Genomic DNA, 17,898 nt, shown 5'->3' with positions numbered 1-17,898 from the left:
GTAACAATTTGTAAAAAAAATACTATTTTAAATGGTCAATATATGCCAACCAAAAAAAATGGTCAATATATAAAAAAGAATAGACAGATCAAATCTAAAAAATCATATTAAAAAGATTTCATAGAATAATTAATTTTAATTGAAAAAATGAGAGCGAGAGAGTGAGAGAGAGCGAGAGTAGGGGAGGGAAACACAGTGAAGGGTAGGTCTAAGGACTACAGAAAGGATCCCAGGGTTTGGGACAGAGAGAAGCGTATCGACGGTTGGAATCAGAGTCTTTTTCCATTTTTGTGTGGATAATCTCCCGGAAGATATATCAAAGAGAGAGTTATTCCAGTTGTTCAACTGTACTAGACGCATCAATGATATATATCTGTCTCGTAAGGTGGGGCGCTGAAAGCTATAGCGGAAATGAATCGTCTGAGACTGAGAAGCAAGGTTATCGCTGTGGGGAGGCTAAATATAGAAGACTGTCGGGACCAACGACGGTGGAGAAGGGGCCATGTGAAATTCGCACAATAGACCCGGCGACACAACAACCATGTGGTGTAATAGGTGATGCCGACTCCTTGTCAACTGGTAAAGACACACGAACACAGGAAATAGTAAAAACCCGGAATGGGATGGGCGAGGCTAAGGTGCTCGAGGCTGCAGTGGTGCAAAAAAATATGGATTGGCTGCAGAGAAGCCTTGTTGAGAGTACGCTGAAGCCGATCAACTTCACCTCCTTGCGGGATTTACTAACGAAGATTTTACCTTCTGTCGTCCAAGTTTGAGAGATGGGAGCTTGTAAAGCCCTCTTGACTTTCGATAGTATTCTGAATGCGAATGAAATCTATACGTTTAAGTTGAATTACCTGCTGCAATTTTTTCACAAGGTAGATAGGTGGAATGAGTTGGAGCGAAATAACTCTAGAAGGGTATGGCTAGAGTGCTATGGAGTCCCGCTGCATGCATGGGCATCCGAGACTTTTTCTTTGATAGGCGGCCAGTGGGGAGCTGTAGTCAGATGTTCGGAAGAGACAGAATTGTGCAGTTCCTTCACTGTAGGTCGGGTCTTGGTTGATACGGGTGTTATGGAAGTGATTCAGGAGAGGATCTAGATCTCTGTTGGATCCGGGGAATATGACGTTTGGGTTAAGGAGGTGGGGTCTGGAGGGCCTGGCGTGCAGGACAGGGAGTGCTCTTCGGGTAATGACCTCACAGCTGGTGGATTTTTAAATCGTCATGAAGCAAGTACGAGTACGGGTGGAGCCTATTGGCAGAGAAGGAGACCGACTTCATTGACGGTTGACAAGCAGGATGAATGTGCGTTAATGGCGGTGAACAGAGAAGGGGAAGGTGATGAGGGTAGAATAGTAATTGTTGAAGATTTTTTAAATGAATTGGTTAATGGCATTCCAAATCAATTTGGCAAAAACATCACATCGTCCCAAATCTTTAATGGCGCCATTCAAGGTCCTGCTGTTTTTGGGGGAGGAAACGGTTGCAGCTATGGTGCAGATTCGGAAAAAACAGTCACGTGGGATTTTCCTTATTTGAATGTTGGGCTGAAACAGATCTCATTGAAGGAAAAACAAAAACAAAAAGAGTTGGGCCACACTAAGGATTGGGCTGGGAATGTCTGTATGGGGCTGGAGGGGTGCTCTAGTGGGGTGGGCCGCTCACCATCAGCCAATGGGCCTGACCCGGATCGAGAGAAGCGCGCCCAGCAGCAATCCTTGGCGATCCTCAACGCACAGCAGGGTTCCCCCTTGGATGGAGCACGCGGTCTCAAGCGGGAGGACGCAACCTGTCTAGGGGCTGATCAAGAAGGGAGCCGGTTGCCTTCAGCTGCGGGGAGATGGTGCAAAGCTGTGATTTGCGTTGATGGTGACCGAACCAGGTCGGGCAGCCGAGTTCGTGCGACCAAATCTGGGGAGGCTGAGGTTGACGATGACGGAGCTGTATCTTCAGGCATGGGCGCGGTTGATAAGGTGCGTGCTGAAGCTACGGCAAGCTTGATGAGAGTAGAGGAGGATGGCGATGGTCATGAGGTTATGGAAGAGGGAGAGGTAAGCGTGGCTGAGGGGGTTGCAGGGGTAAGGGACACATGTGGTATTGGGAAAGAACGGGGGGATGAGGATGGCCAAAGCTTAGAGGAGCAATTGCTGGAGAACAAAAAGACTTTGGAGCTGGCTTTGGAATCAGGAGCTGTGCTGTGTGACGAGGAAGAAGACATCATGGCGATCCTGCAAGCTCAAAATGAAGAAATATCACAAAAAAGAAAATTGGCAAAACAAAAGGAGAAATTTCGGCGGTGCAGACCCAAAAACAAAAACAAGGTGTGTAAGAATATTTTTAAATGACTTTCAGTTCTTGGAATGTTAGGGGGTTGAGGGGTGATGGGAAGTTGAGAATGGTAAAAGATTTAAAAAATAAATATAATCTGAGCATGATAGGTTTGATTGAGACCAAGAGACAGGTTGTGACCAGATTTGATGTTGAAAGGATTTGGGGTTATGGTGGAGCAGGGTGGGAATATGTAGGGTCAGACGGGGCATCTGGGGGCCTGTTGATGATATGGGATGCCAATTATTTTAATATGAATAACTGCTATAAGGGAGGAAGATGGTTATGTGTTGAAGGTGTCTTGTTAAAGAATAGGTTCAATTGTGCTTTTTTCTTGATCTATGGTGCGCATACTAGAGAAGAGAAGAGTCAGGTGTGGGAGGAGTTGAGTTACATTGCGGGGTTATGTCAGGTCCCTTGCTGCTTCATTGGGGACTTTAATGAGATAGTGAATATAGAGGAACGGAAAGGTACTGTTAATTTACCTATGTCGGCAGAAGAATTCAAGACTTGGATTCAGGATATGAACCTAGTGGACCTCCCACTTACAGACCGAAAGTTTACTTGGTTTTGAGATCGTTCCTGCAGTCGACTGGATAGAGCTCTGGTGAGTGTGGAGTGGTTAGAAGAATTCCCTGAGACTCGGTTGAGAGGCGATCTGAGGGGTTTGTCAGATCACTGCCCTATTATTGTGGAAGAGCAGAGGGTGCAACGAGGCCCTAGACCTTTTCGGAGCTTTGACGCATGGTTCACACATGATGGCTTTCTTCGAATGGTGAAGGAGGAATGGAAGGGCCTAGGAGATCTGCAATTCACTGATAAATTGAAGGCACTAACGGGGCCTTTGAGGAGGTGGCACAAGAACAACTTTGGGGAGATTGACAACAAGATACTAAAGTTTGAGGAAGAGATAAAGAAGGTGGATGATATGATAGGAATTGGCGTGTATGATGGAACTATGGAGGCTAGACGAAAGGCTCTAGTTACCTGTTGTGAGAGGTGGTATGTAAGGAAAGAAATTCACTGGAAGCAGATGTCGAGATCTCGGCAAGCAACGGAAATGGACAGGAACACAAGATACTTCCACAATATAGCATCGGCAAGAAGGAGGAATAATTGGATTGATACTCTGGTAATCAATGGCAGACTGGTAAGGAACCAAGCTAGAATAAAAGTGGCCATTAGAGACTTTTATCACGGTCTGTATCATCAGGAGCGTTCTCCTATGCTGGGATTCAGAGATGGTCTAGTAGAAAGGATAGATGAGGAAGATTCTATGTCCTTGGAGGTGATGCCAACAGCGGAGGAAATTAGGCAGGCAGTATGGGATTGTGAGTCTTTGAAGGCGCCAGGATGTGATGGGTTCAATATGAATTTCATTAAGCGATGCTGGGATGAGATTGGGGCAGAATTTACGGGAGCTGTTATGGGGTTCTTCCAGACATCCAGGCTACCCGCAGATTCCAACATCACATGGGTGGCGCTGGCCCCAAAGTTCACAGGTGCAAAGGAGATTAAAGACCTAAGACCCATTAGTATGGTTGGGTGTGTGTATAAGGTCAGTTCGAAGGTGCTTGTTCGGAGGATGAGAGCAGTGATGCCAGGACTGGTAGGGGAGACTCAGAGTGCTTTTGTGCAGGGTAGGAAGATACATGATGGGGCCCTCATAGCGTGTGAAACGGTGCACTGGCTTAAAAGGAGTAAAAAGGAGGCAGCTATAATTAAGCTAGATTTCCAGAAGGCATACGACAGAGTTAAGTGGAGCTTTGTGGATATTGTGCTGGAGAAGATGGGGTTTGGGTGCAGGTGGAGGGCATGGGTTATGGAGTGTGTGACCACAGCTTCGATGTCGGTTATGATTAATGGATCGCCATCTAATCCGTTTAAAATGGAAAGGGGATTGAGACAAGGTGACCCGCTTTCTCCCTTCTTGTTTGTGCTGGTGGTGGATGTTCTGCATCGAATGGTGGGTGAGGCAATTAGGAACGGGTGTATTTCTTCGCTGATGGTTGGACAAGACAGTGTAGAGCTTTCACACCTACAGTTTGCTGATGACACTATCCTATTTTGCCCACCAGATGATGAGACTATGCAGAATTACAAGCGGCTGCTGCGATGGTTTGAGTTGATGTCAGGGCTGAGCATCAACTTCGATAAGTCCAGTTTGATCCCAATCAATTGTGATGAGCAGTGGGTGCATTGTATGTGCATGTTGTGGGGTTGTAAGGCAGGCACTCTCCCTATAAAATACCTTGGTATTCCCCTAGGAGCTAATCCAAGGTTGGTTAAGACCTGGAAGCCAATTATTGAAAAGGTAAAAGAGAAGCTAAGCCTGTGGAAAGCTAAGGTGCTAAATAAAGCGGGAAAGCTGGTACTTATAAAATCAGTCTTAAACAGTCTACCAGTGTATTACCTGAGTTTATACAAGATGCCAAAGGCAGTGGCTGCAAAATTGATTTCCTTACAGAGGAGATTTCTGTGGAGTAAGGAGGATGGGAGACAGGGCATGGCATTGGTGAAATGGGAGTTGGTGCAAGCGCCTAGGAAATTCGGTGGGCTGGGAGTTGGAGATGCTATGGTCCGTAACACCGCACTGTTATTCAAGTGGTGGTGGCGGTTTGCCAAGGAAGAATGCCCTTTGTGGAAGAAGGTGGTCTGTTCCTGTAATAATTTGAGACCGAATGAGCTTCTACACACACAAGTGTTGCCTACTAGAGGAGGCCCGTGGAAGGATATTTGTCATCTAGAAATCCAGGAGCAATCTCTGAGAGATAAGCTGATTACCGGTCTGGCTATGGAGGTTGGTGATGGACGAAGGACTCGGTTTTGGGAGGATGGTTGGTTGCATTGTGGTTCCTTGAAAGATCGATTCCCCGGCTCTTCTCTGTTTCAAACCAATGTGGTTTGGTTATAGGGGACTATGGGTTTTGGGATGGGTTAGAGTGGATTTGGAACTTCCAATGGAGGCGTGAACTTTTTCAGTGGGAGTTAGACCTACTAAGTCAGCTACATGAGGTTTTGAGGCCTGTGAGGTTAGCGAATAATAGGGAGGATAGAGTTGTGTGGAAATATGATAGACTTGGTATTTTTTCTACTAACTCGTTTGTGCAGGTGCTACAAGAAGGAATGCTATCAGAGGATGTGACCAGTTACAGCTTCACAAAGACCATCTGGAAAGGATTGGTTCCACCAAGAGTGGAGCTGTTTGCTTGGTTTGTACTAGTAGGCAGGGTGAATACTAAGGAACGGCTAAGTAGGATCGAGATTATTAGCCAGGATGATAAGAACTGTGTGCTATGTAATAAGGATGTAGAGCAGGTCCATCATTTGTTTCTTGGCTGTGATTTTGCTTGGCAGGTGTGGAGTGCATGGATTTCTGTATTTGGCCGGTACTGGGCGGTTCTGGAGCTGGTCAAGGATCATTTCTTAAGTTGGACAGATGAGCCGCGAGGAAAAGACGATAGAAAGCAGCGGTTGAGGTGTTTTTGTGCGGTCATTTGGCACATTTGGATGGAGCAAAATAGGCAGATATTTCAGAATGAGGGTAAAGGCGTACAAGATATCATCACAATGACCTTCCTTAGCTGCGACGAGTGGAGAGGTGTTTATCCCTAGGGTTGTTGATGGCTATGCCGGAGATGACATGGGATTTTTGTCTCCTTGGTTTAGACGTTGTTATTTGCCTGTTGTTTTCTGTTGTTTGATACTGCATGCTCCACCTTAATGTGTTGAGCTCTTTTACTTTAAAAAAAAAAGATTTGTGGTATATAAAAAAATTTGTTCACTACTTCGGTCTATATTTTCTTTTAGATTTAATATATCAAATTCGTCATTGTATAATTTTATTTAAATCGGACGATTAGAATAAAAATATAAGGCCAAGAATATTAGATGCATTTAATAATTTTCTCAAATCTCAGATTTAGTTGTTATGTCACCTGAAATATAATTGTATATTTTGTGATGAATTATGTGATAAAATAATACTTCAAGTGTATATTAATTATTAAAGGCAATAACGGCCCAATAGACTTAAAAAAAGATTGCACTCATGGAGGACCACAGTGCCGTATCCAGGTTGAAGAAAAATCACATCAGAGATGGAGTCTGAGGACTTCCTTATAGTTGGTTGTGTCGTACGGTTATATCGTTTGTCACAATGATACTTTTAAGAGTGAAAAAAAATACAAATTTCATGCCCACAAAATTAAAGCATTACCTGAATAGTCAATGTATAGAAAGCACACTGTAAAAACTGTGTGATTTTTACTCATACCATTAACATATCAAACTGGTTTACTTTCTGTACTTTCTCATAGTGGTGGTCATGGAAGAAATCTAAACACTAACGTGACACCGGTATCACCTCAGGAAAGAAGTGATCGACCTAACTTTGGCACCTTTGCTGTGTAGAAACATTCTATTAGGAGACTCCTAATAGACTATACTCTCCAAACGACCTGAGAAGTATATGTTTGTTTCATATAAGCCAAGGTAAGTTTTTCGTGTCTTATTTAAAAATATCAAAGTTAGCAATAAAGACTTTCAAGTTGAATGTCATACATTTAGCCATCTCTGAACCTTGTTGAAGATCACTTGCATGAACCTTTTGACATCGATATGGTTTTAGAATGAGCCTCCTAAATAGAGTACTTATATTATTTTTCATTTTCCCTACCCAACACATTGGGCTAGCCCATATTGGTTCCATCCCCAAATTCTTATACATTTCGGGCTTAACATAACAACTGCCCAATAATATGGCTGTTTATTCATAACCCATGGCATGGAATTGGCTGCCGTTCCATTACATAAAAGTTGCAGCACCATTGGATTGATAAAAAAAATCATCAAAATTGCCCATTACACCAGCATCACAATCTGATGCGACCGTGCTCTCTAATAACACTGTGACCTTTAACCCTAAACCACCAAATACCGCCTTCAATTCCTCCTCCCTGTGCCTTCGTCCCCAAACCAAGACAATGACGCAACTTCATTGTGGGGATCTTTCACGGGTAGGGATTCTAATATTTTCCATTATACTATTTATGGAAGTTTTTGTTCGTACCTCTCGTGGATTTCAACTTACAGGCATGGACGCACCGAACCACCCACCGATTCATATATCTTCGGCAGATCAGATGGAGGACTTTAAAGACGGTCCAACTTTGTCTCGCGACTCTGCATCGAAGGCATCACCGGGGTCTCCAACATTTGATTCTCCGAAATCGTAAGTCTTGTTGAGTCTTATAATAATTTGTGTTGAAGCTCCAGTTAGATGAGAATTCTGATTTTCGTATCGAAGGATTTAGTCTCATTTGAAAAGTTTGTTATGATGCTACTGTGTTGATATCGTGACTAACACTCATCAACTGTGCTAAAGTTGAATTTTTAAACCCGTGTAGGGACGGCGAATTTGGAGCGAAGGTCGCGCCTGAGATGCTGTCATCGTTGATTAGGAAAATGGATGGTATCCAGAGCCAGATAGACGACCTCAAGAAGTTTATCGCCAGTAGTCTCTCAACACTGAACTGGTGGAACTTCTGAAGCATGGCCTGACCAAGAACGTTGTCTTGCCTATTATAAGAAGCAATTCCGGAATGCCATGTAACTCCTCTGACATGAAGACTCCCACCCCTGCTGCCACCAAAAAACAAGCTAGGACAACACTGCGAACCTACAAGTGACGTCAGAAGCTGTCATCCTCCATCTTCGATGATCCAGACTATGTGCCCATCCCCACACCACCTTCCAGCCCGGAGGAAAGATATCATCACTTCAGGGGGACGGACAGCAGAAGCCATTCGGTGTCGAAAAGGAGACCTAAAACTGAACCTCCAAAGGGAAAAAGGAAATTGTTCAATGCTGCAAGAGGAAAGAACGGAACAAAAGAATCATGCCCCTACAACAGCAGTAGGGACATCCCTGTTGTGAAATGGGCTGAGTAGCAGAATTTCTTACAGGTTCGACATGTTGATAAGAGTAGATGGGCAAAGGAAGTCGGTTCCATCCTCCCAGCGGTAAAGATAACATCTTTATTTGTTATGTAATAGACAATGATCTGAGTTAATGTTTTTCATCGTTAATGAAGTAACTAACATAATTAGCTACATCCTTCACGGTGTGCAGGGCATGCCGATGACTTTTTTCCCGACCGAGGACATGCAAGTCGTTGGGCTTGACTTGGCAGCTGCTGCATATATCTTTAACAACGTCCTGGACCAAGAGTAAGCTTAACCCTGATAATTCTATCTTACTTTTGTCTCATCGCCTTCTGCTTGCACATGACGAATAGTGTTGGTTTCTTTTAGAGTCTATATGGATAGCATCAACTTGAGATGATAACAAAACTACTGGTTATGATTCAATTTCATTTTCTTGTGTTTTCGACAAGCAATTTACATATAGTTATCAGGATTTCTAATTCTATTAAATGTTGGCATTCATGTGAGAATTTCAACCTCAAGGTGTTCCACTTCTTGCTAATACTAAGTTGCTTCTATATGAATTCGTGTGGTGTTTCCAACTTAACTGGCCACAACCTACTAACCAATTTAATTTGTAGTGAGCTGCTTGTTCCTAACCCTCACTGTGCCGTCACACGTGGGGCATTGAGGACCCTTGAGCCTGGAAAGCTCATTGTGGACGACGTAAGTCTCTATTTCCATATAACCATGTATCACTGCTATCAATTTGTTGTGCAATCCATTAAGAATATGGTGCTGCCTAATAGGTTCTGATACTGCTGGCCTCAATGCTTACTCAAAGCTCGAGCAGAGTTCAATGGTTCTTGCCAACAACCCTCACGGTTAGTTTTGTACTTTGTCTCTCTCTATACTTATGTAGGATAATGTTCAACAGGAAATTTATCAGATGTGTGTTCTAGGCTAATTCAATTGATGTCTTCGTGTATGTTAAAAGTTGCCATGATGGACAACTTAGGCGGATCTTGAAAAAAATATTTATGTATGCCAAATATATATGTAGTTATTAATTAGAGGTAAAAGTATTTATATTTAAATTAAATATGTCAATTCTTTTAATTTTTAATCATGAGGAATGCTAGGAGCCAGCAATTTTGGTGTTTTGTAACCATCAATTGGCCATCAATAATGTTTTTAATGGTGTGAGATTACATCTAATGGTGGGAGATCACTCAGTTTTGTTTTGATGGTTAAATGTTGGCCAGAAAACACAAAAGTTGCTGGCCCCCTAGACTTTTTCTTTAATCATTATGAATTATAATTACATGATTGTAATTAACAGATAAACAGTTCCGAACCATAATAGCATTTTGAGCTATATTTTTGGTCCGTTGACATTGCTTTCTGCTGAATATTAAAGACAGAAAAATATAAAATGATAAACTCATAATCGAACATCATTAAACGTATTAGAGATTATGACACTGTTTACCCTATTGTGCGACATATTTTGAGGATGACATTCATAACCATAGGATTAGACTTATTTAGATAATATATATTGCTTATTTAACAAATCATGTCCCATTAAATCATCTATTTTATAGTTTATTTATTATTTTGTAGTTAGATTTTTAGTGTTAAAATCATCATGATTTAATCAAATTCGCTTATCGTACGAATCATAATCTGGAAAAAGAATTTACGTACCACAAATTAATTATAACATAAAATCAAGATCTAGATAACTATAAATAAAAAAGATAAATATTTAATTATACTAGCAATGTCTAATAATTGTGAAATGTATTAACCAAAATTCTGTATTCTGCAGCAAATTGCTACGGGTCGCGGATAGATGCCATGGGCTACTGTGGAGGCTATACGCAAAGCTTTCATGGGGATGGCTAACAACGTGTGCAAGGCATGTAATTTTTAAATTATCTGGAGTACGCACGCTCCTGGTGCTTGAGTTGGTTATATTACTTTGCTAAATTAAATAAGAAAATTTTAAATTTAAACATAATTTACCTTTGTTATTTTTGAAAACAAACAAATCTTCATGATGACATTACCCTTCTCTTTGTCTCTTATTCACTGCGGCAGCTACTCACCTAGATTTCTCCTTCTTAATTTTATATATCAAGTTGCATGTATATTATGTTTGTGAAGCACATCCTTTATTGTTTGAATTTGCATAGATATGAAATTGGAACTATAAATTGCAGCTGATTGTATTGTTTTTTTTTCAAGTAACATGAGATTCATGGGATTGGTAGATGAGGAAGAGTTGAACTGTGATCTTAAATAGGTTTTTACTATGTTACAGCTGAACTAGAGTATTCATTAGTATATCTCAGTGTATGTGTTCTTGTGTCTATGAGAATTTCTTTATGATTTTATTTTTTACTATGTGGGACAATCAACAGATGTTTCCTAAATGCGTTGTTTACGAAGTTAGTATTTACAAATTTTTGCCCCCATTTGGTCCGACAACCACTGGTTCCTGCTGGTTGTGGACATTGTTGGTAAGGAGCTAGTGTATCTGGATTCACTGAAACCTGCTGCCCGATTTAGGGCCAAAAGGATTAGGCTGATTAAGAAAGTGGTACGAAATGTACTCCGTATGCATCCTCTTTGTGGCCTATTTGTTCTTTATAAATTGCGTGTATTCTGAATGTAATAACGACTCTACTTATGTCCTACCACGTGTTCAGGCAATTTTCTTAGAAGAATACTTGATGATGACTCATGGTACGAAAACCCAACTGATGAGAGGTTACTAATAAGTGACTACAAGCTTTATGAGCCAAAAGTTGTCGAACAAGACGATCGAAGGTATGAGATAAGGGGATTTCATTTATTCATCACAATCACAATGAATTTATTTAAGTGGATACACGAGACTTTAAGTTTGTTTTACATATGAACCTTAAAATCTCCATGTTACAGCAACGACTACGGAATGTATGTAGCTCAGTGGATGATATTATACCACCTTTGGAGCTCTTATGACATTGCGGTAAGCGATGTTATTGCATAAACTGTTTTACCTAGTTCCATACCATTGAACAATGTATCGAATTTCATGTGGAATGCGCTGATAAAATGCTAACTGTGATGCAGAAGGTGAGCTACTATAGTAGGATGAGGCTTGGCATCGACATGGTTCTTAAGTACCACAACGAGAACCATATGCCAATGATAGAATCGGCGATAGAGTATTGGAGGACCTTCACGAGGGATCCTCCAATTACGAAATGAACCTGCAGTCGTCGATTTAACTCTTTTTGGGAGCAGCTACGATAATACAAGGCCGAAGAAATGAATCCATTTTGGAAGTACTTAATTTTGAAGTTCAACCCCCTGCGATGGATGAGCCCTCACACAAAGACATGAAGATATATGATGCAAAAGCTTTTTCTCCCATGCATATGAAGGTACTTCTAAAATTATGGTCTAACAATTTTGACTGACACGATTTGCCCCCTCCATCTTGGGTGCAAGAGGTGGCTATTTTTGGTTTTATTGAGGTTCTCATTCACCCTTTTGTTACCTTCATGCTGACCATTGAGGCGGTTGATAACAGGTAACCATGTTGAAAGATTTAACGTAGTAGTTGTATTGCTGGGAAGTGGAGCAGCATCCCCTGCATTAATCCAGAAATGCTGGTGCATAGTTCATTGTCCTACTCTCCTCCCTAGAAATAGCTTTCCCTAGTGGAAAAGACGACAAAGCTATGCTCAGACTTGTGTTTTGCAACTTTATTTCGGACCTATTTTACTTGAGCTACTACTTGATGTAAGGTGCTAAACAATTGTAGGCACACTTTATGTTTTCTTACATGATGCACTGAATGTTGGATCAGGATTCGGTGGTTCCAGAACGTTTGGACCACTAAATGGTCCCATAACAAAACATGTTTTTTAAGGTTTTTTAATAATTGCTAAATAGTCCTTTTTTAAATTTAATTACAAATTAACCCCATATATTTTATTTAATTATAAAAACGATTTTTTATTTTATAAATAATTATTTTAACCAAAATCTATCATCTTTATTAACAATTAAGAACAAAAATAATAACGAATTAGATCTTCCATTGATCCTAATAAATTTTTTGGCCATTCCAATCGATTAAAATATTAAATTTGATCTGTCACGTTCGTGAGGAGTCATGAAATCGTGTTTCGTTGAAAACCAATCGATTGGATTTCAGTTTATCACTAAACAATCGATTGTAAATTGCTGGGAAGCATGGTTTTGCATAAATCAATCGATTGGTCATAGTAACCAATCGATTGAACAATGAATTAAATGTGGAATTTATGTAAATCAATCGATTGTTTAGGATTTTCAATCGATTGATTTCTTCAAAACAATCGATTGGTCTCACTATTCAATCAATTGGTTATGGCTAAAAATCGATTGAACTTTGCACGTGACTTCTAATTCAATCGATTGGTTTGAAACTCTTATATTCCTTCAATAGGTAATCTACAATAAGTTAAGTATACTACTTATGGAATAAACCTCTCTATGCACTTGTTGGTGTAATCGATCTTTTCCATTCCACTAGACGCCGCAAAAATTGCTCAACCTGAACATATTGGTTGGGCAAGGATGTTCAGATTCACCATAATACAAAAAAATACTATATTTATAAGATAATAATTATTTGTTGGAACTTGCCTCTGCTGGATGTTTCAAGGTGTATGAAGTTTATGTGTCTTTTGGAACTCTAGAAACAAGATTTCCAATCCCTTGACCTCTGTTGCGCAAAACCTGATGATGATTATGGTAGTCAGTTAGATATGTAATACAAGTAGTGTAATTAATTAAATATCAATAAGTTTGATTATTTATTTTTATGTTAAAAGCGTTAAAAGCATCCTCGTCTGTACGATCATCGCCAATATAAATTGGGAAAACATCATCGGAATTGTCATATCTCAAGCAGTTTTCTTCCTTGGGTTAGCTTCAGTTTCGGGTACTCATTGAGCACCAATCAAACTTGAAGCGCCAATGCAGCCCAACACTGACGAAAAAACAGAGGGTGTAACCAATCAATGAATAGTCTAGGATAATTAAAAAATGAAAATTGATAGGGTTGAGTCACTATAACTATAGTACATTCTCATGAACACAACGAATGTGAACGAACAAACAGACTGAAATCATTTCCCTGTAACAAATGAACGAAATCACAGCAAGCAAGGTAGGTAGGAAGAAAGAAGTAGTGACTTAAAGAAAACATTATTAAAGTAAAGGAGATGAAGAAATTAGGTACTACCTTGAGGGGAAAGTCTCCACAATCGATTGAAGTTTCAAACCAATCGATTGAATTAGAAGTTACGTGCAAAGTTCAATCGATTTTTAGCCATAACCAATCGATTGAATAGTGAGACCAATCGATTGTTTTGAAGAAATCAATCGATTGAAAATCCTAAACAATCGATTGAATTTCATAAATTCCACATTTAATTCATTGTTCAATCGATTGGTTACTATGACCAATCGATTGATTTATGCAAAACCATGCTTCCCAGCAATTTGCAATCGATTGTTTAGTGATAAACTGAAATTCAATCGATTGGTTTTCAATGAAACACGATTTCATGACTCCTCACGAACGTGACAAATCAAATTTAATATTTTAATCGATTAGAATGGCCAAAAAATTTATTAGGATCAATGGAAGATCTAATTCGTTATTGTTTTTGTTCTTGATTGTTAATAAAGATGATAGATTTTGGTTAAAATAATTATTTATAAAATAAAAAATTATTTTTATAATTAAATAAAATATATGGGGTTAATTTGTAATTAAATTTAAAAAATGACTATTTAGCAATTATTAAAAAACCTTAAAAAACATGTTTTGTTATGGGACCATTTAATGGTCCAAACGTTCTGGGACAACCGAATCCTGAGCCCTGAATGTTGTTGTGTAGACTTATCTGTTTGCTGAAAAATGCTATATCCACACTAGACAAGGGCTCCATGCCATGTTTCTGGTGCACACAAATGCTATTACACTCTTTCGACTGCAGAAGATGCTTATAGGGCATAAATTAACATAACTTTTGAGTCTCAGATAGTATAAAGCCTTTTGGACAAAAATTATCTAGTATAAATTACGAGATAAGTCTCAATGTAGTCCCTGAAGTTGCACTCGAGCCTCATAGTAGTCCCTGAACTTAAAAGTTCCTCAAAGTCATCCCCAAACTTGCACTCCGGGACTCAAAGTTGTCCTTCCGGCAATTTCTGGACACCTGGCGCAACCGGAAAGCTGAGCTAGCAACCTTCGTGACACGTGGGCTTTACAACGGCTAGCTAATGTGGTAGAGTAAACTCTCCCACATCAATTTGGTCCCTCAGTTGAAGTTAAAACCCTAATCCCCAAATTTGAAGGCCACAGTGCTCACTCTATTCTCTTCTCCTCGGTTCTGTGTTCTTGTCTTCTCCATCTTTGAAGCCCGACGGTTATGGCAACCACGAGCTATGGCATAAGTACATAGATATCACACAATTGTGGCATAGGATTTACCCAATTGTTATGAAACTAGGTAGTGTATATTGGATAGAAATAGTGCCACGATACAAAAATTATGTAATTATGTAGCAGAGGAACTTCGATGAACAAAGCTGAAAACCACTCGAGCAATTTATTTATTTTTCCACTGTAACTCTTAAAATGGTGCCTAATGATGTTAGTATATGGCATTGCGTTAAACATAGATCTTGAGGGAACCATGCTTTTCACAGAATATAGAATGTAAAGCCTTTCAACGGAGCAAAGTTAGCTTTTGTATCTTCAATAGCTATCTGCCTACATATCTTCATTTCCAGAATGAAGAAGTGCCATTTAATCCCCCAATTTTTGACATACTTCCTCTGAATGCAAGATCGACAACTTCCTTTCCTAATCCATAGATTTCAAAAATATGTGCACCGCAATAACTGCATACATGGAAGTAATTAACAAATTGACTTGTCAAAAAAAGCATAAGCATGATATCCTTAAGGAAGGATAAGAATCAAAACACAAGAAAATACTATTTTCTTTTGACCCTTCAGCTCTTTAACATAAATCACATACCTTGAAAGCAATGAGATCCCCATTTTGGAAAGAATTTTAAGAAGACCCGCTTTTACAGCCTAAAATTCATACAAATGCAAGATAATTTGCTATCAGAGATCACATTCTTTTATTAAGAACTAATTAACAGAAAGAAGGAAATGTCACCATGAAGCAGAACAAAATTTCTTCTCTTAAACATCAAGGTTAGAATTTTGATATTCTTGTTTTTTGAGACTTATTATGTTAGCAGCCTTGACTGGCTAATGGCAGTTGGTACTATACTTGACCTAGATTATTGGTATATATAAGTGTATTAGGACAATGTTGTATCAACCCACATCATATCTTAAGTAGTCTTTCAGTTTGAAGATGATCACTAACCTTGGAGTAATTATTCTGGGCCTGCTCAATTGAGACAGTAGGCATCTTTCCATTCCTCATCAGGTTTACAGTTTTGTTACTCAAACGCCACTGTCGACATGTCTCCAATGCCAAGTATGGACAGACAGCACTAAAAAATGAAATTAGAAACATCATGATGTGCTCAATAAGATAGAGGCAAGCGAAATGGTTCACAGTTTCCACTGCTCCCAACAACTCACGCAAGGTGGACCTATCTATAGTCACACCAGCAAACAGTGGTTCATGGGAAAACCAAAAACTCAGTTTTATTCCAGTTTAAATGAGAATTGGCTTCTTGACAAGGGTGAGAATACAACTGTGTTATAATTGGCAAACTAATAAGCTAAGACAAAAAATGAAAAATAGATAATAGAACACTAGTCCAATTTAAGAACACTAGCTAATCCTAACTTAAAAAATGTCTTGAATGCAATGCGGATGACGAAAAATTGTGAGGATAAGTAAGAAACAAAAATGATATCCATTGTAAGTAAATACAAGCTAAAGATTTCATCCATCTGGTGACCTTTAAGGATCCGATTTAACCATTTGTATGATTTAAACAGAACTTAATAATACACAAATGGCTTGATCAGGACAACCCATCAAATTGCTCTTTCGAAGTAAAGGCATGAGAACATCAGTAAAATTCAGACAGTTTTTCACCAATAATTTTTTTCATTAAACAAATCTTCAAAACATAGCAACAAGTACGACCATCAATTTGATTAAAGAATCAAGTAAACTTCTACAATTAAGAAACAAAACCAGCACAAATCAACATTAATCAGAATAAAAACTAGAAAAAGGAAAATTGATGAAAGTTTCAATGAGCTGCACTACAGAAGACTGAGAAATAACATCAGGTATCATTTCTGATTTGAATTTTTCCTTTTTTTTCCACCGTAACAAACCTAGTAACTAATCAAACCCTAGCACAGAGCCCAAAACAGAGGCGTTCATAGCCGCAGATTGCATTCAAAAGAAACGGTCTGAACATTGGTGAATGTTAAATTAACAACAACATCAAAACACAGAGAAAGCACATATTTTTTTCATTTTCGGCTTACCTGTGTCAGAGAAACTAGCCTTCCCAACTCTGTGTATGAAGGAGATGACAACAGCGATGCTCCATGGCCTGAGTTTTCGACTGAAATCGGTGCGGTTAATATAATCGCACATGCGCCATTGGTGACTGTCTCGGAGAAGAAGAAACCTCACTCTCTGTTGTGTTTGTTTTGTGTTTTCAGAGGAGGGAGGAAGGAGGAAGGAGGAAGGAAGCTTTCAGCATGAAACGACGTCGTTTCATCTCATTTTGGTGCCACAGCCAAAATGGCGTCGTTTCAATAAGGCCCACGTGTCACGAAGGCTGCCAGCTCAGCTTTCCGGTTGTGCCAGGTGTCCAGAAATTGCCGGAAGGATAACTTTGAGTCCCGGAGTGCAAGTTCGGGGATGACTTTGAGGAACTTTTAAGTTCAGGGACTACTATGAGGCTCGAGTGCAACTTCAGGGACTACATTGAGGCTTATGTTAGGTACCAGACAAATGACACAGCAAAATATAGAGATGAAAAATTAGAAATTTGTATAAAATATGGAATAATTGAATAACTTTTTTTGAGAATTACAACTTCTCTCTATCACAAGGAGACTACAATAACACTCTCTCTTGACAAAAGGAGAACACACTTCTCTCTCTATATATAGGAGAAAACTACTCAAAGAAATATTATGTTATTCTATCTGGATGACTTGATTGAAATGAATTAAAGAAAAACTCAATTTATAGGTGAGTCTCTTCAATATGAACCATCCGTCCATTAGAGGTATATAATTCTTCTCTTTTTCAACCACTAAAATTCTAAGGTTATAAACTAAGATTGTTTATTACCTCTCATTTTATTTAGTTATTATTTATTTATATATTTTCTAAAATTAGCTTTACTAATTTTCACAATCTCCCACTTAAAGCTAATTTTGATAAATTTTCAAAATTCATATTGCTCATGTATTCCATAGGCCGTACGAGGATCTACACCATTCAAACTTTTCTGTGTTGATTGGTTTTGTCATGGCATCTACTAGGTTATCTTTAGTGTGAATCTTCTGCATATCAACACTTCCTTCTTCTACTACTTCCCAAAAAAAGTGATAT

The 17,898-nt window shown here is 39.3% G+C and overlaps 2 protein-coding genes across 3 annotated transcripts; one reads left to right on the top strand and one right to left on the bottom strand.

The window, feature by feature from the left end:
* Positions 1–7,273: 7,273 nt before the first annotated feature.
* LOC112755106 (uncharacterized) lies at positions 7,274–12,170 on the top strand. 2 transcript variants are annotated; one of them, XM_072219607.1, is made up of 9 exons: positions 7,274–7,564; positions 7,740–8,354; positions 8,464–8,561; positions 8,900–8,984; positions 9,068–9,142; positions 10,093–11,096; positions 11,211–11,280; positions 11,385–11,698; positions 11,848–12,170. In XM_072219607.1, the coding sequence occupies exons 1-2, from the start codon at positions 7,317–7,319 to the stop codon at positions 7,879–7,881; spliced, it is 390 nt and encodes a 129-aa protein (XP_072075708.1). In that variant the 5' UTR covers positions 7,274–7,316; the 3' UTR covers positions 7,882–8,354; positions 8,464–8,561; positions 8,900–8,984; positions 9,068–9,142; positions 10,093–11,096; positions 11,211–11,280; positions 11,385–11,698; positions 11,848–12,170. The 2 variants fall into 2 exon arrangements, with proteins under 2 accessions (XP_072075708.1, XP_072075709.1); XM_072219608.1 differs by having other exon boundaries at positions 7,279–7,564.
* Positions 12,171–14,900: 2,730 nt separating this feature from the next.
* Positions 14,901–16,993, bottom strand: LOC112759152 (ferredoxin-dependent glutamate synthase, chloroplastic-like). The gene is made up of 4 exons (XM_025807973.2): positions 16,815–16,993; positions 15,724–15,853; positions 15,361–15,419; positions 14,901–15,221 (listed from the first exon to the last, which is right to left on the bottom strand). Exons 2-4 carry the CDS (start codon positions 15,781–15,783, stop codon positions 15,101–15,103), a joined length of 240 nt encoding a protein of 79 aa, XP_025663758.1. The 5' UTR covers positions 15,784–15,853; positions 16,815–16,993; the 3' UTR covers positions 14,901–15,100.
* Positions 16,994–17,898: the final 905 nt, after the last annotated feature.

This window comes from Arachis hypogaea, chromosome 16 (assembly GCF_003086295.3).
Source record: "Arachis hypogaea cultivar Tifrunner chromosome 16, arahy.Tifrunner.gnm2.J5K5, whole genome shotgun sequence".
NCBI classification, from domain to species: domain Eukaryota; kingdom Viridiplantae; phylum Streptophyta; class Magnoliopsida; order Fabales; family Fabaceae; genus Arachis; species Arachis hypogaea.
The sequence above is the reverse complement of the archived record's forward strand: the minus strand, read 5'-3'. Positions and strand labels throughout refer to the sequence as shown.